This window comes from Notothenia coriiceps, unplaced genomic scaffold (genome assembly GCF_000735185.1).
Source record: "Notothenia coriiceps isolate Sejong01 unplaced genomic scaffold, NC01 NC01_scaffold00024900, whole genome shotgun sequence".
Classification (NCBI taxonomy): domain Eukaryota; kingdom Metazoa; phylum Chordata; class Actinopteri; order Perciformes; family Nototheniidae; genus Notothenia; species Notothenia coriiceps.
In genome coordinates, this window is record NW_011357601.1 from 6,243 (window position 1) to 31,038 (window position 24,796).

At 40.0% G+C, this 24,796-nt stretch overlaps 1 protein-coding gene across 6 annotated transcripts in view; it reads left to right on the top strand.

The window, feature by feature from the left end:
* Positions 1-3,697: 3,697 nt before the first annotated feature.
* The window catches only part of sgip1b (SH3GL interacting endocytic adaptor 1b), a 22,755-nt gene continuing 1,656 nt past the window's right edge, over positions 3,698-24,796 (top strand). The window contains exons 1-22 of one of the 6 annotated variants that reach the window (XM_010783261.1): positions 3,698-4,045; positions 9,755-9,818; positions 10,239-10,284; positions 10,713-10,769; positions 11,038-11,095; positions 12,037-12,212; positions 12,335-12,346; positions 13,919-13,930; positions 14,773-14,797; positions 15,401-15,464; positions 15,599-15,669; positions 15,781-15,855; positions 16,674-16,742; positions 16,825-17,592; positions 19,703-19,824; positions 20,507-20,657; positions 21,279-21,390; positions 21,627-21,782; positions 22,585-22,717; positions 22,815-23,017; positions 24,273-24,320; positions 24,415-24,479. In XM_010783261.1, coding sequence (XP_010781563.1) covers positions 4,036-4,045; positions 9,755-9,818; positions 10,239-10,284; positions 10,713-10,769; positions 11,038-11,095; positions 12,037-12,212; positions 12,335-12,346; positions 13,919-13,930; positions 14,773-14,797; positions 15,401-15,464; positions 15,599-15,669; positions 15,781-15,855; positions 16,674-16,742; positions 16,825-17,592; positions 19,703-19,824; positions 20,507-20,657; positions 21,279-21,390; positions 21,627-21,782; positions 22,585-22,717; positions 22,815-23,017; positions 24,273-24,320; positions 24,415-24,479 — 2,497 coding nt within the window. In that variant the 5' untranslated portion in view covers positions 3,698-4,035. Of the gene's footprint in view, positions 4,046-9,754; positions 9,819-10,238; positions 10,285-10,712; positions 10,770-11,037; positions 11,096-12,036; positions 12,213-12,334; positions 12,347-13,918; positions 13,931-14,772; positions 14,798-15,400; positions 15,465-15,598; positions 15,670-15,780; positions 15,856-16,673; positions 16,743-16,824; positions 17,593-19,702; positions 19,825-20,506; positions 20,658-21,278; positions 21,391-21,626; positions 21,783-22,584; positions 22,718-22,814; positions 23,018-24,226; positions 24,243-24,272; positions 24,321-24,414; positions 24,480-24,796 lie in introns of those variants that run through there. The other 5 variants (XM_010783265.1, XM_010783263.1, XM_010783262.1 and 2 more) reach the window with 5 other exon arrangements.

Here is a 24,796-nt window from a genome sequence, read left to right on the forward strand (position 1 = left end):
AGCTCTACTTTGTTAATCCTGCTTGTTGTCGCCTCTGACCCCTCGATGGCCTCTTATGTAAGTAGCAGGTTAAGAAAAGCATACGGGAGCAGCCCGTGGTGTATTGCCAGGTTAGGTAAGCTCATTATCAGTTGCTCCTGGATGCCCAACAACAGCTACAAATAAACCGCAGTAGTGGGGAAAGTAAATCAAGGAAGTGATGACACCAGATGAAGGTGTTTCCTAAATAGTCTGGATTTCCGGGTTTAGAGCATATCTGACTCAATTTACTCAAGGGCATTAAGGCTTATACTCTCTATGCATACAAACAATATCAAGTAACCTACAGAGGAGTGTTTGGGTCCGATTACACACTCTGACACTCTACCTCACTGACATACAATAGTCACGGGACAGAAACATACCATGTGGTTACAATTAGCATCAGGGTTTTTATTATTTGTTCATCTTTGAAAACGACATGACCTCCACAGCAGAAACGTCTACCCCCAATACTAATACATACACACACTCACACACGCACACCACGGTACTATCCTCTAACTGCCTTCCCCCATCTGTCCATCCCCTATCAGTGAGGCTGAGTCACTCTGCTCCAATAAGCAGCTATCAAAGCAGCCATACCATAGCTTTTACTAAAACATACATTTTTTCTACCAAAGCGTAACACAGTATCAGATGTAGGAAATGTTTGTCCTCTGCCACCCTGTCTTTCTCCCGGGCGGAAATGTGAGTCATGATTACAGCTGACAGTGTGTTCTCTGCGGTGGTAGACACACTGTCGTCCTCCAGTGTGACACACATTTCTAACAATACAAACAAACTCCCAATTTGCAGTTACATGGCAGTTAATAAAGAGTGGTGCATGAAAAGGTCCTGACACTGGAAACTACAGTAGTTAGCATATTAGCACATTAGCAACTCAGCACTTTTGTCTCAAAAACAAGTTTTGAGATTTGCAGGTTTTGTTCTACGGATTGAATACGTAAGGAAATACCACACTTATAAATACCATTTTAGGTGTTTTTAAAACTGAATTTGCTAACTAGTGGCTAAATGACACAACTAAAAGTCATTGCGCCAAACATAGAGAGTGAAGCCATGCATTATTTATTTAATTAATAGCCTAACATTAGACTATTATATTAGTATACTTGTTAATATGTGGAGATTATCCTTCTCAACAAAACATCTAAGTGTCATGAACGTGTGCTTTTCACATATCTTTTTTTCTGCAATATTCTGAAATCCAATGGAAAATCCCATTGCTTTCTTTCATGGCAACCCTTGCAATGCTAACTTCCGGGAAGACTAGTTAGCATCACACAGATTGTAGATGGAAATGAAGTGTTAGGTAAATATGATACTCACACATTCTGTTCAGATAATCTGCAAACCACATTTTTCTGATCCATCAGCTAAAGCACTTTGTCTGTATTTGGACTGCATCCACTCTAATGTATCCAATATAAGACTTGGCCCCTTTCTTGCTCATCCTTGGTTCCCGTATCCTGGAGGCAACCCGTAGGCTCAACTGTCGCTCTTATCTTCTTCTCCATTTATTTTCCCTATTTAGCTCTACTGTTCAAAAATATGTCTCTTTTGATTAGTATGTTGTTTCCAATTTCATCTCTCTTTAAAGCTCCTAAATATATCAAGTCTTAAGTATGTTTCAAATATTCCTGCATGGATAAGCTACAGTAAAAGCAATTATTAGCTAACAGCTAAAGCTACGATTATTCATTAAGAGTTTAACACTTAAAATCCAGAATAACAAGCTACTCCAGTAGGAGTAGTTTGATCAAATATGCAACAACTGTTATCCCATTCTGAATGAATTATTTCTATGATTGGTCAATAGACGTGCGCTATGTCACCATGACGAAAAACAAGTTTGCTTGAAATGTGGCAGAAACTAGGCGTCTCTACACAGTTCCTGTGGAAACGTTTAATTTAGTTGAAACTGATTGAGAGAAATATTTATCTTTTGGGCCTTTTAGTACAATAGAGGGAAAAATTGACTTATTTGAGTCAAGCTGCATTCACATGATACGCGGTAACACAAGTCTGCGCTGACATTGCCGTTGTGTTTTTATGGAGAATGCAGTAACGCCCGACTCGTCGTCAACACTAGCCTCGGCATCGCTCGAAAATTGTCGCTGAGCGCTGCAACGAAGGTTCAAATGATTGAACTTTGACCTTGACACCGCTGAGCCTCCGACGTGCAACAAATCAGATGTATGTAGCGGCGCAAGCTAGCAGCGGACCAAACAATATAAACAACTACTCAACTATCTGTTTTCACTACAAGACCCTGAGCTTTTTATTTTACTATATGCTCATGTGCATTAATATTCCTTGTTGGTTGCATGAACACAGTGATTTCAAGACCACTAGTAGTAGTCTGAAACTCCAGAGGGGTACTTGGACACCTTTTCCCCTTTATGATGAACCATTTACAATATACATCTGTTGAATTTGCATGTATTTTTGACCTGACTTAATTTAGCTCCAGACAATAACTTTGCTTGTTATCTTTGCTGTCAATTGCTTTATATTCTGGTATCACTCAGAGACTTCTCTTCTCAACACTCAAACCAAGCCAAAGCATTACAAAACTCCCCTCCCTAAGAAACCCAAGGCCTCTTTATCAGGGTTTTTAACTGTCGCTCTCTCAAGGACAGAATCATGTGGTTAACCAACCCAACCCCTCTTCAGTTATATCTTTTTTTCAGTCTATTCATGATTTCAACAAAGGACTTAAGGAGACTTAAGGGTTTCGAAGACAGCGCCTGACCTCTTATTTGTATCCTTTTATGTCTGTGGTTGAGTCATGCCTTTTTCAAAAAGATATCTCTGCTGCTCTCTGTCCTGGATATATAATAGGGGACCAAGATGTGCTACGCTCAATTCAAGTTACAAGTAAAAGTCTTGCAACATCTTACTTAAATAAAAGTGCATAAGTATTGGCATCAAAATAAACTCATATAACAAAAGTTTAATAAATCGTTATGGTAAAAGTCTAAAGTAGCATGAAATACAAATATAAAAATACTTAAGTACAGTACTTGAGTTACTTTGAGGTAAATGTACTAAATTCCACCAGTATATAAAATAATAATAAATAATTAATATCATATAATATAAAAAATATAATGAATAAAATAATATAAAGAAGTAATAAAGGGCATACAAAATATAACATATAATTATACAAAAATAAATGTTTAGCTTACATATGAATATATAACATCAAATATATAATATTTTAAAAATGATATATATACGCTTATACGAAAAGGTGATGAATCACATTAAAATGATTCTGCAAAAATGTACAAATGTATTTTTTTTTAAAGAAAATGTACATTTAGACACACTGATTAAAATGTTGGAAATGTTTCAACTCTTATTTTCTTTCCTTAATTCCATGCAACCCATTTGGTGTGACCTTGTATAATATGTATGCAGATGGCTGTGGAGTGTCTGCTCAAGGCAAGCCGAGAGGTGCTGAGGGGACAGCGGCCATGTGACCATGGCTGCAGGGATTGGCTTAGTGCAGATGTGACATCACCAAGCCTCCCACTCCCTCCCTCCCTCCCTCCCCTCTCTCTCCGCCTCTCTCTCTCTGTACCGCTCTGCTTTTTTCCCCTCCCCTCCTTCTCCTTTCCTCAGCATCCCCCCTCTCAGAGATGGCGTGTGTCGGTGCTGCTCGGGCGGCTGGGGCCTAACGTGCGCTCAGAGAGGACGCCCCCTCCCCATCCCCCGATTTGCTGCATATTCCTCGGGTTTCTCCTCTCGACGTGTCCTGCACCGCCGCCACTGCTGCTTCTGCTCTTCCAAAGCTCTTTACCACCCCACCTCCCTGTGCGGGTGTCTGGGAGTCGGGGGCCCTCGGGGGTGGAGGGGAATCGTGCTTCGCTGGGGGAGCTGTGCGGAATTAGCTATGCCCTACCCGAGCATCCTTTGACCGGCTGGATTTCTCCATTTCTGCGCACCAGGGGGGGGCGCCACGTAGGATGAAAAGCAGCAGTCATGATGCAAGGTAAATCATCAGTGCTCTTCCTCCTGCTCCTTTTATTCCCCATGGTTTCTTTTGCGTCCTCCTCCTGCCCTCTCGTGTCCCTGCTGGGGCCGTTAAAGCTCCTGAATCCCGGTGATGAGATCCGTCGTACCGTGAGGACCTTTGAGTCGAGCTGCATGCATGACCGGTGTGACAATATCAGTGTGGGAGCGTGGCGTTGTTAGTGACACATTAGGAGAAAACGCAGGTGATAGCAGAGGTGTGGATTTGTAAAGGAAGAGCAGTGTAGTCCTGCCTTGCTAATCTCCTGCTGTGTGTGTTTACACGTATGTGTGTGTGTGTGTGTGTGTGTGTGTGTGTGTGTGTGTGTGTGTGTGTGTGTGTGTGTGTGTGTGTGTGTGTGCTCCCTTTAGTTACACACTTAGTCATACAAATACATGTTTCAAAAGAACAGGAAGCGGCACTCATTCAAACCTCTGGTGCTATCAGAGCTTAATATAATATTCCAATCAATGCCTTGAACCATGCCTTTCTTTAGTGCTCATGTTGCATTAAATAAAGTTACAGCTGCTGTTGCAAAGTAAACAGTAGTGGAATAAACTCGGATGGAGGAGCTGAATCATTTATCCAACCCTCCATGACAGATGCTGGGCCCTTACCATCCATTAGTGCCAACGTGGTAATAGAAGTTGGCTATTATTAGCAAAAAGGCCTGCAGTCAGCCTGCCATGATATAGTACTCAGTTCTTGAGCTATACAACAGCACACGTGTCACATGCTCATCTTAGCCCTCGTTAGCTGCGTGGCTAAGTCCACTGTGTACAGTAGGCTGTCAGGTGTACTTAGTGGTGTTATCTGGACGCAGACATGGAGTGTGCAGAAGGTTACATGACAACTGTTTTGTTTATGCAGCATATTATAGAAAAGCTACATTATTTTAAACATACTCTGAACAAGCCTTATAATGTTAGACTACATAGTGTACAAAAAGGGATGTTAGTCTTTGATCAAGCTTGTGCAAATGACCTTGTTTGGAACCTTTTACACTACAGTGGTTTGACATTGATTCCATAATACTTTTTTTAATTTATTTTTTATGTTCTGCCCCAAAAACGAACTATCATACATACTTTACACTAATGGCTCCCCCGCCTCATGGTTGGTTTGTTCTTAACCGACTAAAAGAGATTTCTTGAATAGATTCATAATTCTTTTACACAATTTTTATGACGTATTAAATATAAAAACCTATTAGGACATCTTTGGCAAACACAGATTCTAGGTGATACTTTTGCATGGATCTTTCTGTAACTTTTGTATATAATGTTCAACAGATCTAGTCAATTGAATCAATTAAGTGGCAGAATCGAGGTTATTATTTTAGTGGAGGACGGCCCAAATGTTGTCCATTTAACCGAGCATGGCATTGTTACCAATCTATTCAGGCTGCCTCTTGATGCAGTTAATACCAGGACTGTATGAAAATCAACTTGTCAAAAAAGTGCAGCCTTATGGATAGGTGATCCATTCCAGGCAACACTATAAAAGGAAATCGATCATCCGACCACACTGTAAAGACAACTAATTGGACTGAAAACCAAGACATCATCATGTGTAATATGAATGATATTACATGTATTCATTGGTATAAGATATCAGTAGGTGGTGGTGCCACTTGTTGTTTTGTCAACTGCAAAATAAGTGGCTTATTCTAAAATGTAACACTAAGGATACACAATAATTTTGGCAAGTCATTGGCATCAATTGGAATTGATTGTCATTTCCGATATCTGCACAATTATATCCTACATCCCTATTTCAAAAATATCCAACAATTATTAAAATAAAGATCCAAACAGATAATAAAACTTTCCCCATTTCTAGGTGTACTTTTAAACAAGTTAAGTTACGTTTCCTTGGGATTGTTTGGAACTAGTTTTTCCCAACCTTGGTTGATTGGTTTTGTCTTTCCTCCGTAATTCAAAAATATTTCTATATGACTGGTAACTGAGGCATAGTGTTGTTAGGCTGTCAGTGTTGCTATAGCAGAGAAAGGTGTGTAAAGAATGTTCACACCTATGCACAACTGACAACCAGTATCAATAACGTACATCTTCCCACGCTGGTTTGTTCAGATATTTTTTGAGACTCCATTATCAGAGATTTAGTAGTCCGCTGCTGACAGTCAGAGAATTGAACTTTAAGTATAATTTATTACCTTAAGATTGCCTTAAGTCAAAATCCACATTTCTTCTGGAGCTCTCAGTGTAATCTAGTAGCCTTCATCTGCACACACTGTTTGTACTCCATCTATTGATAAAGGCCACCAGATGCAGCTGAATGCTCTTGAAGAAATTGACTTCCTCTGGAGCCTTCTGTCAATAAATACTACAAGATAATGCTAAGAGAAATCTAGACCCTTGATAAATGTTTCTCAAAGCAAGAAAGTTGGAGGTCATGAAAATGATTTCAGTTTTGTAGCAAGGCTTTTGGGAAACCAACAGATGTTTTAGAGACAGTGTGCAGTGTCAGTTTTGGATGGAATAATTCGCTTTTTTCATGATGTTCAGGTTTCCCTGATACATTTGAACATTCACCAAAAGTGTACTTGAGGTTTACCATGTGAAGATGAATTTTATGCCAAAGTGAAAGTGATGGGAGTATATGTACGGAAGATTATTAGGGACAGACATAGAGGGCTGAAACGAGAGGAGGAGGACATTCTTGACAATTGAACATTATTCTCTGAAAGAAAATAAGATAAAGGTCCTTCACCTCTCAAAATGTCGGCTTTCAAATTTTGGAAGTTTTTTAGCAATTTTCTGAAAGAATAGAGGCATGCATTTGAAACTCTAATTTGAAAATCAAATGATGTTAAAATTGTAAAAATATAGTAATATCATTACCTCATTCTTTAGTAAAAAAGCACCAATCTCAAGTATGTGCCAAAATAACAACAAAATATTCTAGATCTTAGCAAAAATATTAAACAGAAATATTGCCCAACTTTTCTCGCAGTATTAGCACAAATAAGACCCAAACTGAACTACAGCTAATATCCTTAGTTACACTGTTTAACGAGAGTTGTAGGGCTCTCCTCAGGCACACTTGGCTTCTAAAAGCAGCAGTTTGCTTTTTCTCCCCCAGTATGTTTACTATTCTTTTAGCAAGTTTGTCACATATTAAGTGGAGCTTGAATATCTATTTTGACTCCTTATCACACAACACACGTGCAGGTTAGGAGTGGACAGAAGGCTGGCTGTTCAGAGCTGTCTCCACTGATAAAGGTCGTGATGCAGGAGTAATCCGTGCTATTGAGCAGCCCTGCTAATACATCACAGGTCCTGACACGTCCTTCAGTACACTGGAGAGCTTCCTCCCAAGTGAATGGTACTGAGCACCAGTCTTCCCTTTTATAGAATGTATTCTTATCAGGGTTTTAATCTGTGTGTGTGTGCTGACTCAATATTTATTTGATTTCAAATTCAGTTTGATTTACTTTTCAGGGCAGGACTACATATTAGAAAAATAAATGAGCAATCATGTATTCTTGTTTTCAAAAACAGCCCACAGGCGTCCTCTGAATAGCACAAAATGTTCACCACCCAACTGTCTGTCACACGTGTCCCTGTTGCTCTTGTATGGATGTGAGAACCAACTGTGCTCTCTTGTAAGAAACATGTTCCACACCGAGCCAACGCATAAAGAAGAGAGAATACTACTCAGATGATTTTATTTTCTTGCAGTGTTTTATACTTCTGATCAACTGTCTTTTTGTTATTTAAGGTGTCAGACGAGTACATGTTTAATACAATCATATTTATTAAGAGAATCAGGAATATTCTCACTTAGAACAACTCGGCTTGTTAGCCTTCTTAGCCTCTGTTGTTTGTGTATCCACAGACCAGGACAAACAGACAAACAAACAAACAAACAGACACTGAGTAGCCATTCAGCTCTATTTGACAGAGAATTCTACAACTCTCAGACCTTTTTGAATCATCAATGTCAAATGGTGTCAATGTCTAATCATCTGCTTATTTTAGCTACACTAGTCAAAATGGAAATGCCTCTGTTTGTGCTCAGTTGGTCTTTCAGTCCATCACCTTGGTCCAGACTGAAAATATATAAATTATTATTAGGAAGATTTCCATAACAAAATATACAGACATTTGTGATGTCCAGAGAATAAATCATTCATCCCTTTTACTATTCATCTAATGTATCTACCTTCAGCTAAGCTTTATTAGGCCTACAATTCAAATGTTAACATGCTAACACATTAGCAAAACATTCATATAGACATGGTTCACATCTGTAGGTTAGCTTGTTAAAATGCTACACTTGTGCCACAAAAATACATAGTAGATGTCTGGATGTTATCATTCTAACACGATAAACTATTACCACATCGATGCATGGTTAACAGCAGACGCCTATATTAGCACGCTAACACATTAAAGTAATACCTCAACAATGCATGCTAAACATCAGTGTGAAGCATGCTAACACACTAAAGTAATTCAACAACAATATAAACCTCAGTATGTGAGCATGCTTGGTTAAAAAATCTGAAAGTTTGCATGCTAACTCGCTTTAACTAGCTTCTGCTGCTGAATGCAATCTTTTTAAATGTTACTGATTTACATCAAATGTATCTACACTCTTTTAAAATGTAAATATTGTTGCAGACTAAAATCACAAAATAAATCAGCTTAAGCTTAAGAGATATTCAAATGTTTTTGTCAGACATAAAACATGTAAGTACCACTGACCGGTGTTAACCTCATTTCAGAGGTGCAGTGCATGTGTGACATAGGTTGGTCATTGACACCACAAACCAGCATCAAAAACACAGATAAACTATTCGACTATAATTCTACATAGACATACCTTGTTCTGCAGAGATCTTCATGCTCTGCACATGTTGAATGATTATTTGTCTGTTGTCCCAGCCGTCCTGACTCGCTGCATAGTGCCAACCGTCTGTGCTGCAGGGGTCTAGTTGGCACCCAGTTTGGCTGACTATGGCTGCTATAGTAGATCTTTCCCCCACTCTGCCTTTAATCTCGCTAATGAAGTGGACACATTGATCAATGTTTGTTTGTTTAATTCAGACAGGGAGGGGACACTTTAGAGGATTACGTTTGCGCTGCTTCATTTTACGCGAAGGCTTTCTCCAGATGATGTTTGTGTCCCGAATGGATTTGTTAATTTAAATCATCTTATTGTGGTTACTGGTTACTGTATTTCCTGCGTATCCAATAGGACAGAATCATCCTCAAGTTACTCTACATCAGCCTGTTACCCTTTGGTGTTATTTACTTTTAAGTTCATTGTAATGACAAGACTATTAGCTTTATATTAGGCTCTAGACCAGTGTTTCTCAAACTTTTTCATACCAAGGACCACTTAACCATAATAAAACACTTGTGGACCACCTAACTCCACAAATATCCAAAATCACATCGATTTTCTAGAACAGATTACAAATCGCCTGAAAATGGTACAAACAAGTGGCAACATGTGTGATGAAGGTGTTGCGCTGGGCTATATCAATTAAACTTAAGCTCGCTCCATTGCGAAGATATTCCCGCGAGAGTGCAGAAAACTTAAATTAATTGATTTATTTCAAATGTGAAATTTTACCAATATACACACTTTGAGAAGCACTGCTCTAGAGCATTAATTTAATTCTTCATGATGTTGTTCTCCCACTTTCTGCACTAGGACTCAAAAACAGAACCAGAAAAGCCCTGGGCTTAAAGAAGAAGGACAGGGATACGGATGGAACGTGAGTTTGCTCAGACACAACTAACAAGCCGAGTTTACAACCGTCCAACTCTGAAAACAGAATGGGGATGAGTAGGGCTGGGTATCAAAGCTCAATCATTTTACCGACTGAAATATGTCTCTACCATTGAGTATATAACTTTGCCAAATACAGAATGTTTAGCATTTTTTGTATTCTCTAAAACAATATTTTTTTATATAATTCAAAATGTTGCCAATTTTAGTCAATTTTGTTAAGGCAAGGTTCTTGTACCGATGTTTTTGTTTTGACAACATTCACATTTGAGACTGTTTTTGTTAAATGAGAGAAAGGGATATTGTAGAATAACATGATTATATCTACGAAAGTATAATCAAATCATTGCCAAACCTAAAATATTGTTTTCCTAAAATTGACATTCTTGTCCTTTTGTCAAAACAGGGGTTCACCTGACAAAGAAGGAAGCGGAAGCGGAAAAAAAGGAAGTGTATGTACATTTCACATAGTTTTCTAGTTTGTTAGGTTCTTTTCTCTGTTAGTCTGTCTTCTTCTCAGTGCTTTTCAACAACAAAAATCATCCAAATACAAAAGTGATATTGTGATATACATACTATATCCATTGATTCAGAATTTTACAATGCAACTGTTACTGCCTTTGGAGGATAACTTCCATGTATTACAACTTGCTTTACGTAGTTTTTGGCCACGGCATGACTACCAAGTCTGCCAAAGCACGAATCTTGAAAAGTCAGACAATCGAACATGTCATAAAAAGCCAACATTTAATTTGAACCACACTTTTTGAAAGTAAAAAGTTAGTAAATAAAGTAGGTAAGCACAATTGATCATTCACACTGACATGTTTATACTAACTTCTCTTTTCATTATTCTCTCTTTGGTCCATTTTGTAATTAGAAAAAAGCCAATGGAGCACCCAATGGTTTCTATGGGGAGATTGACTGGGACAGATATGTAAGTCTGCGCAGCTTCTCCTTTTTTTCAATATTTCTTACCAAGCACACTTGCAATTAGTGTCACATATATCGTTCGGTTTGATATTACTGAGTAAACGTTGCAAATAGAGTGCTAGCTGCATATTCTGTGAGTCAGCAGGAGCTTCTAGCCAGACTTTTGTGAAATCTGACCCATATTTATATGCAGAGCAGTTCACAGGGAAGAGTTTAGCGACGCCTCTGTGACTGTACATTGTGTAACAGACTTTGTCCTCTCTCTTTTCCAGGCCTCTCCTGACGTGGACGACGAGGGCTTTAGTCTCCGGCCCGGGGACGAGGGCGATGATATCCTTTGAGGAGAGAAGAAGCAGTCCTGGGACTCTTCTCCTGCAAAACTATTGACCTGTTCTGCTGAGTGACTCCTTGGACGAGTACTTCGCTGTATTAAATAGGCCAAATCAATAGTCCTTCACTCTCTTGCCACATCACATGTGTGTGTCCTTGCAGTTCCAAAAAAAAAAAGAAAGAAGAAGGGCAGCCAGACTACAGTTTTGGTTCTCTGCCCTGACCTACTTGACCCGCGAGTTTATTTTTTCTGTCATTAATAGGGAGTAATGTTATACCATCTCTATGGCAATGGCATGTTAAATTGTTCTTACTGTGGAAAAGTGGCCTTTAAAAAAAAAACAATATTCCTTTTGGGGGTTTTCCCTTTCTTGAAGTGTGTTATATAGGTTTTTATGCATGTAAATGGTCTGCAAAGGCTCAAATCCCAAAATTACCTCCAGAGGGAGTTCCTCTCCCATAGCTTTTTGAACATTTAGGCATGGAAATATGTCACAGTAGAGGCAAAGACTACAAATATGAACCTGCACATTTGGATAATAGGGCCCCTTGAATCAGAACCTGCTGACATGGTTTGGATTCGGATGCTTGGACAGAAACTTTGCAGATTCATGTAAGGTCAGGCCAGATTTGTGTAGCCCCATCTTGGCTTTAATTGAGCACACAATCATCATTAAGATTGACCGCATGTTCACTGTTTCATCAATATCTTTGCTCATGTAGGTGTCAGTGGCTTTCTGTTTGAAAAATATTATAAACATTTGCCCAAGAAGTATCGTTTGGAGTTTCATCAACAGCAGGTGTAATACAGTTAGTAAGATACAGCAGACTGAGACACAGAGCATCACACTCTCATTTTAAAAGAATATGCTATTTTAAAATTCTGTACAAGAGTGACTAAGCCTCCATCTGATGTTACTTTGTCCTTGACAAATGTTCACCAGCTTCCAGAGGAAAGCACTTTTTCTCCTCCAGCGACTCGGAGGACGATGAGGAGAACAAGAAGAAGTTCAAAATCAGGATCAAGCCGCTGGTGGCGGACAGTGCCAAGTGTGTCCCCTCGTCTATGGACGAGCTGAAAGCCTCGGTGGGGGGCCTGGCCCTCTCTCCGTCTCTGGTGAGCGCTGCTGATCTGAACCCTTGTTCTGCTACACAGCACTGAAGGTTCATGATGGGTAACAGCTGTTAAAGTCTGTATTTGTTTTGTCTTTTCTTCACTTTTCTGCTGTCGTCTTGTAGAAGAGAAGTCCGGTAAGTCTTTTTGTATTTATGTTTCACCAGCAACAGCGGTCGTATGGCATGAATTCACTTAAAAATGAGAACGTGATAATTCCCTTATAAACACTTTTGTTGGCCTAACACTTTTTTCTGCATGCAGTTTCTGTCTCACCATTTCTAATCCCTCAACTTCTTTTTGTTGACTTTGGTTTCTGTTTAGCTAGAGCTTTACTTTAACCTGAATGGCAAAGCGTTACACAATGCAGATTAAACATAACGCCAGTGGTGGAAGTACATTTACTCAAGTACTGCAATTAAGTACTGTTTTTACAAACGGGTACTTGAGTTTTTCAATCTATGCTACATTATACTTCTACTCCATTACATTTTGGAGGCAAACATTTCATTTTAACTCCGCTACTGAAGTCACTTTGTATAAATATAAACACACGATAATGCTTTTATGATGCAATACTAATCTACCTAGTATTTTAAGAAGTAATTGGAAGTAATTTGGTTCAAAATTGACAAAGAACAAATAATTTAAGATATTAAATACGGCGGCTGATTGGTGCAAACACGGCCAAAACATTTTCGCGAAACGATGCAATGATAAAAACACAAAAGTGCCAAAACACATGCAAATGAGGAAACATCTTCAACAACTTGATAACCCATGCGCAGCATTTAGAAAACATTCACCAACTTGACAAAATATGGGCAAGGTTTACTTAAAAAATATGTTGCAAAAAGCTCAAAACACAACGGAAACAGGGACACTAAAAAGTGATGCACCCGGCTGTGAGTGGAGCGCTTGTTGATGTTCGTGGATTATAAAGTTGACCCACTGTCACTGTCACTGTAAATTTACCTAAAATGTTAGTTTTATTCGTTATTTTAACAATGTGATCGAATGATTCTTGCAGACGTGCTGTAAGCTAGGTAGCTTACGTAGCTGACCTAGTCATTTCAAAGAAACTGACAAAACACTTACAGTTATGAAAAGACTAACTCTGCAACAGTGACAGTTGGCCAACTTTATAATCCCTGAACGTCAACAAGCACTCCGGTCCCAGCTGTGTGCATCACTTTTTAATCACTTCTTGCAGCGTTTTTTATTTGCAATGTTTCTCCTAATGGAAGTGTTTTGGGCCGTTGCAGCGCGTTTGCACCTGTCGGCCACCGCATGATATCATCAAAAGAGCCATCCTGTGTACTGAGTACTTTTACTTTTGATAGTAATCTAAAATGGTAGTATTTCTACTTTCACTTAAATAAAAGCAAACAGAGGGTATACACTACTTAAGTAAAGGATTTTAGTTCTTCTTTCTCTACTAAGAGACACCCACACATAAACCCATTGATTTGGAGCTAACATGCGGAGCAACTTGCTACATTAACCACTGTGCATGTCGGTCGTAAGTGATGCTGGTATTTTCCTCATAATCTCAAAGGGTGTTATGGCTCATGCTGCATTATGAAAGCTTTGTGGTGCAAGTAAAGCGGTGCGATGTGTGTGTGCAGTTTTAGTTGGTGTCCATTTGACTGATTTGTCACTCACTCTCTGACCCAGGTCTGTTCTCTCTTCCTTTTTGCTGGTCTCAGAGACGCAGCCCGGTGAGTTTCTCTACACCCTCTGCTGGCTGTTTCAGAGCCAGCATCCTGAAACACAGCTCTCTAATCTCTGCTGTCTAAATCAATCATTCAGTTATAAAGGGAACATTTGGTATATTAATCTGGACCCACTTTTCACACGTGTTGTGTCAAAGCGCCCTTTTTGATTAGAGCGATTAGTAGATTGACAGATTTCTTTCATGCAAAAATGGCAGAAGAAGAGATTTCCTGCTTTTTTACTGATGTATATAATCCTAAACTCAATATCTTTCAAACGGTTTAGGGTAAGGGTTTGTTTTTTTGTCTAACAAAATCTCGCTCAAGGAAAAGTCCTTGTTCTGAAATGTCACATTGCCGAAAACAGCTAAATGTTTTGCCACAATATTATATAATAATATTTTTTAGATAACACTAATCTACACTTTTTGTACTGAAACACAATATGACAACACTGGCCTTCCAATAACAAGTATGACATACTAAATTCGACTCTTAGATTAAAAAAATAGGTAATATAGTCCAGGTTGAAAGGCCTCAGATTATTATCGTCCCTAAAACAAGTGAAATATGTAATGTTTTGTCTAGACCTCAGTTTTTTAAGATTGATAATGTTTCTTGATATGACTAAATTGACCTGCCTTATTTAAAAATATATGTTTGTGCCTCAGAAGTTATCATACATAAATGTTTATACATTTCCTCCTAATCTCACTTCTTTGTCACTTGTTTTAAGAAAATAAAACGTGTTATAATTGAATGGAAGAATGAAATGAGCTGTGACGTGCTTGTGTTGTACTATTGTCTGTTTCTTATTTTACTTTTTGTTTGGATTCTTTTTTTTACAGGGGCAGATGAAAAGGAATTTGTCCTGTAAGTACACCTACTGCTGACATATTTTGTTTACAAAAAGATGTATGAATGGGAGTGGAGAATGGGAATGAATCATGTTAGCCATTTTAGGTTAGCGTGTTAGCATGCTAACATTTGCTCAAACTAATTGTTTTAAAAAGGTTTTATCTTTATGGAATACAACACATTTACCAGAAACGTAAACAAAAGTTTTCAAAATCTCCATATAGGTGCTCCAAAAGCGAGGAAAGTTATTGTCTTTCTTTTGTCAATATACAGTAAGCTAGTCTCTCTAAAGCTAACATTTGCTAATTAGCGCTTAACACAAAGTACAGATGAGGGTAATGGAAATGCCAGTTTTGCACAAATAGAATTTTTCTATTTTCTTATAATATCTCCTGATGAAAAGTTACAATCACCCAAGTGATTGTAATATATTACTTTATCAAATTTGGGGCCAATCCAGATATATTATATTCCAGTCCGGACTAAGGTGGTGGACGGACAAACAGACCAGCATGGCCATCCATCGAGCCACACCACAATTGCCAATTTCTATACATTTGATGTGATAATATTAAAAGTGCAAAGAGCAACAACAGAGTTTTTGTTGTGTTCCTGCAGGTGAAGAGATTGCCAGACCCAGACGCTCCACCCCAACACCAAGTCCCGCCCCGGAGACGCAGAGGTCTGTCCTTATTTTAGCAATGTTGCCAACTGATTGGACTAATACACTTATATTCAGTGTGTATGTTTTTGGTAAGCCGTTGATATTTCAATTGTAAAGAGGTGAAATGTTTTTTGTGGTTTTTCTTATTACAGTGACAGGCTCTCGCAGAACGTTCCTGCTTTCTTTGGCCCGCCTTCAGAGACCAGATATGCCAGATATGATGGTCTGTCCTTTATCCATATTAAGCCACATTCATTTATACTAACCAATTCACATAGGAACTGCCAGTTAAATATGTGACATTTATTGTCTGTTTATGGTTATCCAATCACAGTGGTCCCTGCAGATGCGTGGGGAGAATCGGGACGGCACTCAGAATCCCCGCTGAGCAGAAGCTTCCCAACAGGAGGTGAGTCAGCTTTAAATACAACTCTGTTACCCTTTCTATAACTCTTATGTCTATAATGCGTACTTGTTATGTGTTATAGGAATCTTATAGAGCTTTATAATCACAGTTATAATGGGCACAGAACATTGGACATGACTTTATAATGACTATATGTTATACAACTTAATAACTGCTGCTCAATCACTGACATTTTATATTTATTAGTTATTGTTTTTAATTCACAATAAGTGCTTTAATTAAAGCAAAAATATAATGAATCCAATATAATCACATTCAAATGTATCATAACAGTGATTATAAGGTATTATACAAATATATTATAAGTCACAGTATGTGAATTATATATATATACACTGTTGCCCATACAGTTGGAATAAAACCATTTTTACACCTTCTCATGAAATGATTGTGAAAATTAAACCACAATTAAAAAGAGGAATGTGTCTGAAAAATGAATTTTATGGGCAACGGTGTATATACTGTGTCATGCTATTAAAAACGATGTTAGTGTGTGACCAGCAATTAGGCATCACCATTTTTGGTATTTGATCTTAAAAGTTATTGTAAAACACCTTGTGTTTGATTATTCGCCTTAAGTTAATTGAAAATAATAATACTTATTTTAATTGAATAATCTTATTTTTTTGCAACCAATGCCTTTATTATACAGACAGAGTTGAACCAAGACAGAGTTGAACCAACACATGGGCTGCTAGCTCTACCAATTGAGCGATACGTTGGTCTTGATGTGTTCATTTCTGTCTATGTTGATATCTGAACGGCATGCTAAACTTGTCTGAACTTTCATCCCTGTTCAGCTCCTCCTCCGCTTCCTCCAAAAAACATTCCATCCAGAAGTCATTACGGCTATTCTTCGGACTCTGCTGGTAAATATAAAGCTTTAAATATAATTCATCCGGTAAATCCTTTCAAATCTTTGATCTAAATTCTACCTTTAACCCTTTGCAGCTGATCTACCCAATGGCAGGGCAGGTCGCAGTTCTGCCCCCATCTACCTGAACGTGCTGTCCCCCGCCTCGTACCGCGGCCCCCCGGTCCCCGACCTGGACGATGTGTTCGGCCCGACGGACGGGACCCGCCCCAGCGAGGAAGCGATGTCTCCCAGATGGGTTACATTCACCAGCGACAGACCCCCGCCTCCAGATGAGCCCGCCCCCCCTCCGCCTCCGGACTCCCCCCCACCGGACACGCCCTCGTCCACCCCCTCCACCCCTTGCCTCTCTCCAGGACCACCGCCAAACGAGCCGCCTCCTTCGCCTCCCCTCCTCTCTCCCGGGTCTCCTCCTCCTTTCACGCCGCCTGAATCCCCCCCCTCCATCATGCTCAGACCTCCACCCCCAGATGAGCCGGCCCCTCCCCTGCCTCCCGACTTCTCCCCCTCCACTTCGCCTACGATGTGTTTCGACGACGATGCGATCGACGAGGAGGTGCTGCAGTTTGCAGAGGCAATTTATTGTTCGTCCCCGGCCCCCACCAGCCCGGTGCCCCCTCTGCCAGCAGAGCGGTGGTCTCCTCGGACGGGAGTCATATCCCCGCTGGTCCTAGGGGGCTTTGGGGGGAAGAAGACTCCAGAGGGAGCGTACCTAAGGGATGATATCTCAGACTTTGTAGGTTCGCCCAGGGAGCTGACGCCGAGCTTCAGGGGCACGCCCCCCCCTCTTCCTCCTACCACCTACAGGTCTATCATGTCTTCCCCGGGACCCTCCTCAGGCAGCCGTGAGTACTCTTTCCACATCTTCACAGTGGGTCATGCAGCTTGCACACAAAGGGTGATGGTGTATTCAACCCTTAAATGAGCAAACACATTTATATTTTGGAAAACAAATGGATTTTTTGTAATGTATCTAGGCATTCATGATATCTTTCAAAATAGCTTTATTCTCTAACTTACCCTCTGTATCTTGTGAGATACATTGCACATTTTATACATTGCTTGGATTCTGATCGGAAATTGAAACGAATGCAGCCAACAGTGCTACATGTATACCTTGGCCAAAATCATTTATAATAAGAATTTCGTAAATTTTTTTGGCAAATGAATTACACTTAAAATCAAGTGTAGGGAAGTAGAGGGACAGTGTCTTTAAAAAAGTGTACTAAAAGAACAAAAACACTAATTCACAACGAAAAAGTAACCAGATGAATGGTCGAAGCGAACATTATTTTATGTGTATTATAAACCTGTTATCAAAAGTTAACTCATTGAATTCAAACAAGATACACTTTTAGAGTCTGCGGTAATGTTCTGCCAAACTAAAAGTTGGATATAGTTTTAGTTTGGCGACAATTCAAAAAGTAAACCTCTCACTATTAACAAACAATTATATCCTGCTTGAATCACACATAACATGACTCCTTGCCACCGCTGCGCTGCCTAATGTGTTTTCGGTGATAGAGATCTGATTTCAATTCGGTCGTAATCTGAACCAGCTACAGAACAGCAGTCACCATTTGAGTTTACCATTTGTTTTTCTGTACATATAAATATGATTCATATCTTGATGCCTCCAAGTCAGTGAAAGGCGTAATGATTTGGGTTGTTGTCCATCACTCAATTCTTGTTAAGGAAGGCAATATCTCAGGAATCCCTTGAGATCATTTCTTTAACTTGGTCAAAAAGTCTGCATGGACTCAAGGATAAACTAACTCAAATGTCTATTTCCCTGTGATGGAGAATACATCTGCTATTTATGACAATAATACACACATCTCTAACAGGATAAAGTGCTGAAGTGAGGACATTTTGAACACACATTGGCGTAAACTGCCCTATGACACCGTGATGTTATTATTGTCACTGGAAACATCATATGTCATGATTTAATTCTAAGTTACTTACTGACATCTAGTGGTATGAATATAGAGTAACAGCCTCTCTGCTCTTAACCCTTAGCATTAACTCTGTAAAACTACATACTTCTATAATTTCCCTCCAGTAACCTTATCATAGATTGTGAAGCTGGCCGTTGAGCAGCCCGACCAAGTAAGGAGGCAGAGGCAGAGAGTTCAAATATAACCCGGTTTGGGCATTTATTCCTCTTTGTGGTACAGGATACACAGCCTCAATATGACTGTCTCCCCTGAACACAGTCACCAGCCACAAGGACCTCACACACACACTAACAAGCAAACCTAAATACACACAGACTAATCAAACCAACAAGACACAGGTGAGGGGGGAGGAGACAGCACAGGGCACCAGGTGACCACAATCACCAGTAACAGACAAGACGGGAGGGGGAACACTTTTGAAAATAAAACAGGAAACAGAGACAGACAAACTAAAACACCAACGAAGCTATACAATCCGTAACGGAGGCCGAGATCTATGGCCCCAGAGATCACCTCCGTTACATAGATGCTAAGCTATATTCTTAATTTAAGATACATAGGACATTGGTACACAGACTTGACACTTGGGGGTGTGTATTGGGCAATGTCAATGGAGTTATCAAATGGGTATATTTATCACATGCTTATTGATAAAGTAATAAGTGATTGTGTTGGCATCCCGGAACAGCTGACCTCCTCTTTTTGTTGCTGAGAAAGTTAGGTATTTTCTGTTGTATATATCAATTGTAGAATGGAGATTTGGTTAAATACACCTTTTCAAAACCTTATTGGTTAGAAGTCAAGGGCCATCCACACCAAGAACAATAATTATAAGATGGTGTGAAGGGCCCTTTACTGTCCGAAGCACGCTCCTGTGAGGTCATCTCGCTCTGTGAGTGACATGAGTGGAGATGTAGGAGCTTATGTTGAATGATAACCTCTCTCGCTGTGATCTGAAGGCAGCGCTAACCACAGACACTGGTATGTGCCGCAGGCCCCTCGTCCCCCGCTCGTCCCGCCACGCCTCAGTCTCGAGGAAGCCCGGTCCCCCCGCCTCCTCCTCCTCGACCGTCCTCGCGACCAAAGCTGCCCCCGGGGAAGCCAATCACAGACCTGGTACGTGTGAAATGTCCTTTCATTTTTCTGTTAAAGGCAAAACAGAAATGCAAAATGCACTTTTTGATGTTTTTATACATAAATATGTGTCCCCAGTGTGTCAGTAGACTCACAAACTGTCCGAAAATACAACCCTCTAAAAACGGACAACAGAGCTGATCCAGATTTGCGTCCGATATGACGTAATATCGGAAATGTGGGCTGGCTTTACGCCTACGGCCCAATCAGAAACGTCCCTATCAGAAACAATGCGCAAGTCATATGTGTGTAAAGAAGCCGGATATAAAAGATACTCACCTTGTGGTAAACACGTGAGAGAAAAAGCATTTGAGCTCCATACTGTTTCAGAAATAATCCTTGATGTGGTTTGGAACATGATATGGCGTTTAATCATGTGAGCGTTTAGCTGAGTATCTGGGTAGAATTCTCCTGCATGAGCTCTCGTCTCTCGTTTTTTTTTTTTTTAAAGCTACGGACCCAGAATCAGCACTTCTCTAACAGGCTGAAATAGAGGGGTATGAGGCATGGCTACAATGGGTGATCTGTTTGGTATTTTGAACAAAACACTGAATAGACATGTTTTTTATATATCTGAGACCTATAATATATGCATAAAAATAGTATAATAGGAGACCTTTAAAACTGATATCAAATGATTTCTAATTCAACGTTCTGTGTCCAGTCTCGGCCCTTCAGTCCGCCGGTGTCATGCAGCCCCCCGCCTTTCGCCCCCCTGGCCCGGGCAGAGAGCTCCTCCTCCATCTCCTCCGTTAACCTACACAGCGCAGCGTCCACTCCAACCTTAGGAAGGGACCTTAACATGTCCGGCGCAGGTACAACACTAACAAGTCATCGTGCTCTTCCTGTTTTTCATCCGTCCATGTTGCCTGTCGCTCATCATGCCTCACAGTCTTGTCCCTCTCCATGACTCTCTCCTCCTCATGTCTCACTCAGAGGCCTCACAGCCTCTAGTATGGTTTGACCACGGCAGGTTTTATTTATCTTTTGAAGGTAAGTCGAGCCAGAATGTAGTCCCAACAGTGCATGGGTTGCCCTCTGCCTACCTGCAGTCTTCTTCATGTTCACCTTCAATGCTAGGAACTGCTGCCCATCCCACCCCATGTCCTGCTTAATCAGAAAATTCTGCTTTCTAGATGCATTGTTGAGTTATGAGGTTTTTTTGTTAATCAGGGTACCTGCAGGTTCTTAACACATTTTTACCAAGGGAGCAGACCGCCAAGACCGGAAAGCTTTTGTGTGCAGTGACAGTTACTAACATACATTATTAAAGTTGAATACATTTAACTTGAGAACCCTGGGGGTACCCTGTTTTTAATCCTCTCCTATCATTTGCGTATAACCCATAGCTGAACATTTGAGCATATGAAGAAAAAGCCCAGAGAATAGACATAGTCTAAGTGTGTTAAAGGTATCATTTGTGTGTGTTTCATCAGGATGCTCCAGAGGACCCAGTCCGCTCACCATGGGGCCCCAGGACACTCTACCAGTGGCAGCTGCCTTCACAGAAACCATCAATGCCTACTTCAAAGGCGCAGACCCCAGCAAGTAGGCCCACATTTCTCTGTTCTAAACACTGTGTCCTTTACCCTTCTAATGAATGGTATGCATTGATATGCAATGATTTTCATTTTGTTAAGAGTCGTTTTTAGAGGAATGATATATTCTTGGCAGCTACACACAGACTTTGCTGTTCAATTTGGACACTAAAGGGGAGCTGGGAGTGTGTGTTTTTTTGTTCAGCATGATCTCTGAGATCTGCCTCTTCACTCCCTCTGTCCCAGATGTGTTGTGAAGATCACAGGGGAGATGGTGCTTTCCTTCCCAGCGGGCATCACCAGGCATTTTGCCAGCCACCCGACTCAACCCATCCTCACATTCTGCATCAGCAACTACAGCCGACTGGAGCAGGTCCTCCCCAACCCTCAGCTGCTGTGCTGGTAAGAATAGCATTACAGGCACACAATAGTCTCACTTGTCTGTATTTTTAATACATGCAGGGCAGGGCTATTAGGGCTCTTAGGGGTAGGGCTTATAATGACATCTTAATATTTTTAGGCTTCTGATATAAGATACAAATCATTTTTGTATATCTTCTCCATAAAATATGTTTGATTTGTAACCTTTGGAAAGTATGATCATTCAGCATCGTGGTGGTGTTTTACTGTTTGTTTTAAGTATCTCAGATTGGTCACAGGAAATGTATTCTTGAATATGAATATTTTTCATTTGATTTATTAGATTTTTATTGACTGATTAACTTTTTGAACTACTATAGAGTCACGTTTATTTTAGTTCTTGGACACTTTTATTTTAAAATCACTTCTTATACACTCTTAATGTAATACCTTGTATGTGCACGTCTCATAAAATAAAGGGGTGGCTGGTTAGTACTCTTTTTCCGAATCATGCTGACATTATCCATTGGGCTTTTTCGACCTCAACACATATAAAATCTCAAAAAGAAATTCTATATATTAAAACAGATGAACCATACACCACACACACTCACTTAGGAGAGTGTGTCGGTGGGGGAGAGATCTCAGAGAGAAGGGGAACAGTAAAGAGAAGCTTATGCCAACAATCATTTAATACATCCCACAGAAAAATGTGCCGCTATACATTTAGTATATTCAATATATCACTCTACTTGTATATGATATAATTAAGTGTCTTATATTAATGCTCACATGGTAAATGGAGTAGATTGTTTGAATCAAAATAATCTCTCTCGTCCCTCAGTGATTCCACAACAGAAAGTGTAGACACCAAGGAATTCTGGGTGAATATGCCAAACCTGATGAGCCATCTGAAGAGAGTGGCTGAGCAGAAGCCTCAGGCGACATACTATAACGTGGACATGATCAAATATCAGGTATCAAATATCCCCTCGTCTATGTATCTAGTTGATCTATAATATCCATCCACATGACCCCCTCCCCCCCCCCTCATTGTGTTTCCATGATTCTCAGGTGTCTGCAGAGGGGATCCAGTCCTCTCCTCTGAACCTGGCGGTGAGCTGGCGAGGCGACGCCACCAGCACAGACTTGAGAATAGACTACAAATACAACACAGAGGCCATGGCCGCCCCTGTGCCACTACACAACCTCCAGTTCCTGGTTCCTGTGGATGGAGGCATGGCCAAACTCCAGGCCATGATCCCCCCCGCCACCTGGTAAGGAGTCCTTTCATAAAGCACCATCTCTAGGGGCTGAAGGGGTGGCCGTTGTGGGGAGTATAGCTACAAATGTTAAATGATGAAATGGGTGCACTGTAGTGGTAAAGATCAGAAGAGTGGTCCAGGGATGAGTCCTGAAACCTGGAAATTAGTTGGTATTTTACCACTTACAGTGCGGTTCCCTCATCATGCAGTCAATGTTTTTTATGCGGTAATTTGGTCCGATACTTGATATGAGATATGTGGTTAACACAAGCTTAAAGTATTTTAACTTTTGTTCTAAAACATGAAATATGTCAGTAAATACCCCACTGGTGAATGTCAAAAAACAGCAGTTGCAAACATGTGGCTAAATAGGACTACTAAACATCCTCACGCTGAACATTAGCCGCCTTTAGCCTAGCGACAGAGACATGAAGTCATATGCCTGTGATGTTGTTCATTTATAGCCTAGCGTTAGCTTTTTACTCAGTGTGTTACAGTTAAACTTCAAAAGTGTTGTTATTATATGGAAATGTTCCTGCAGCAAAAAGTTTGCCGCAGAGTTTATTTTCTACAATGTTCCTAAATCCAACGGAAAATGCCCATGCTTATTGTCAAGGAAGCCCTTGCTATGCTTACTTCCTGGTCGGTTTACACAAATATGTCACTGCACCACTCGATTGAAACAAAACAGTGGCACTCACACATAAAGGTTTGTATAGAAGCTAACGTATCATACTTTGTTTGCACTTCTGCCAAAGAAATAGAATGTTTAGATGCTAGGTTTTGATTTTAAAACGTAAATGTTTCCATAATGAAGTGGAAAATGGTATATGTGTCAACACTATCTTCAAGTTTTCCTGTAATAATGGAATAAGGCCAAATTTACTTTCTACCAATCAAAAGAATACCCAAAATGATCATTTGTATATCAATTACTCCACCCATGTTACCTTGAATTCTTGAAGAAAACTTTGTCACCTCGCATGCGTGAACGCAGAATATAATAATTCATAATAAGTTCACAGCTTACTATATCAAAACGCCCACATAAATAGTCTCACACTTGTGCAGGTGCGCTTTTTGTCCATGCTTGTAAGGTTTATGCTGTTTAAAATAGTACAGTTTTAGTAAAAATGTATTTGTTTGTGAAATAGTGAGCCTAGAAGTGGATGAATAAGACTTGGATTATACTGCACAGGTTTTATAAGAGTTTATAAAAAGATATCTTGCTATTTGTTCCGTTTCTGATTCTTCCTTCACCGTGGAGGCTTGTAAGAAAAACAAAGTTATCTTCACGAAATAAAGGTAACACAGGGTGAGTAGTTGATATACAAAAGGTGATTTTGTAGGTAAACTGTTCCTAATGCATATCAGACTGCAACATTGTCTCACAACACTTTCTCATAAAGGAATCCAGAGCAGCAGACGATACAGTGGAAAATCCCCAGTCTCTCTCACAGATCAGAAAATGGAGGTACGTGTTCATTTTTGTGTTCATTCATATTCTTCCTGGTGAAGTTCCTTTGTTCTTCTTATGTTTATGCCACCTTACATGTCCAAACTTGACACTACTAGTTATATCTGTGTGCAGCTGGTCTCTAGGGTGTTGTTTTCACATTCCTGTCTATGTATTGTCCTAAAATCTGAGATTCTAACACACTTGCTAGCTGTGGGGGAAACTTCTGTGTAGCAATGCAGTGGGAGTCACAGACTCATGAAGGAGACACGGGAGAGCAGGAGCTTTGATGTCAAACACTGATGGGTTTATTTAGGAGCTTCGGCCGGAGAATT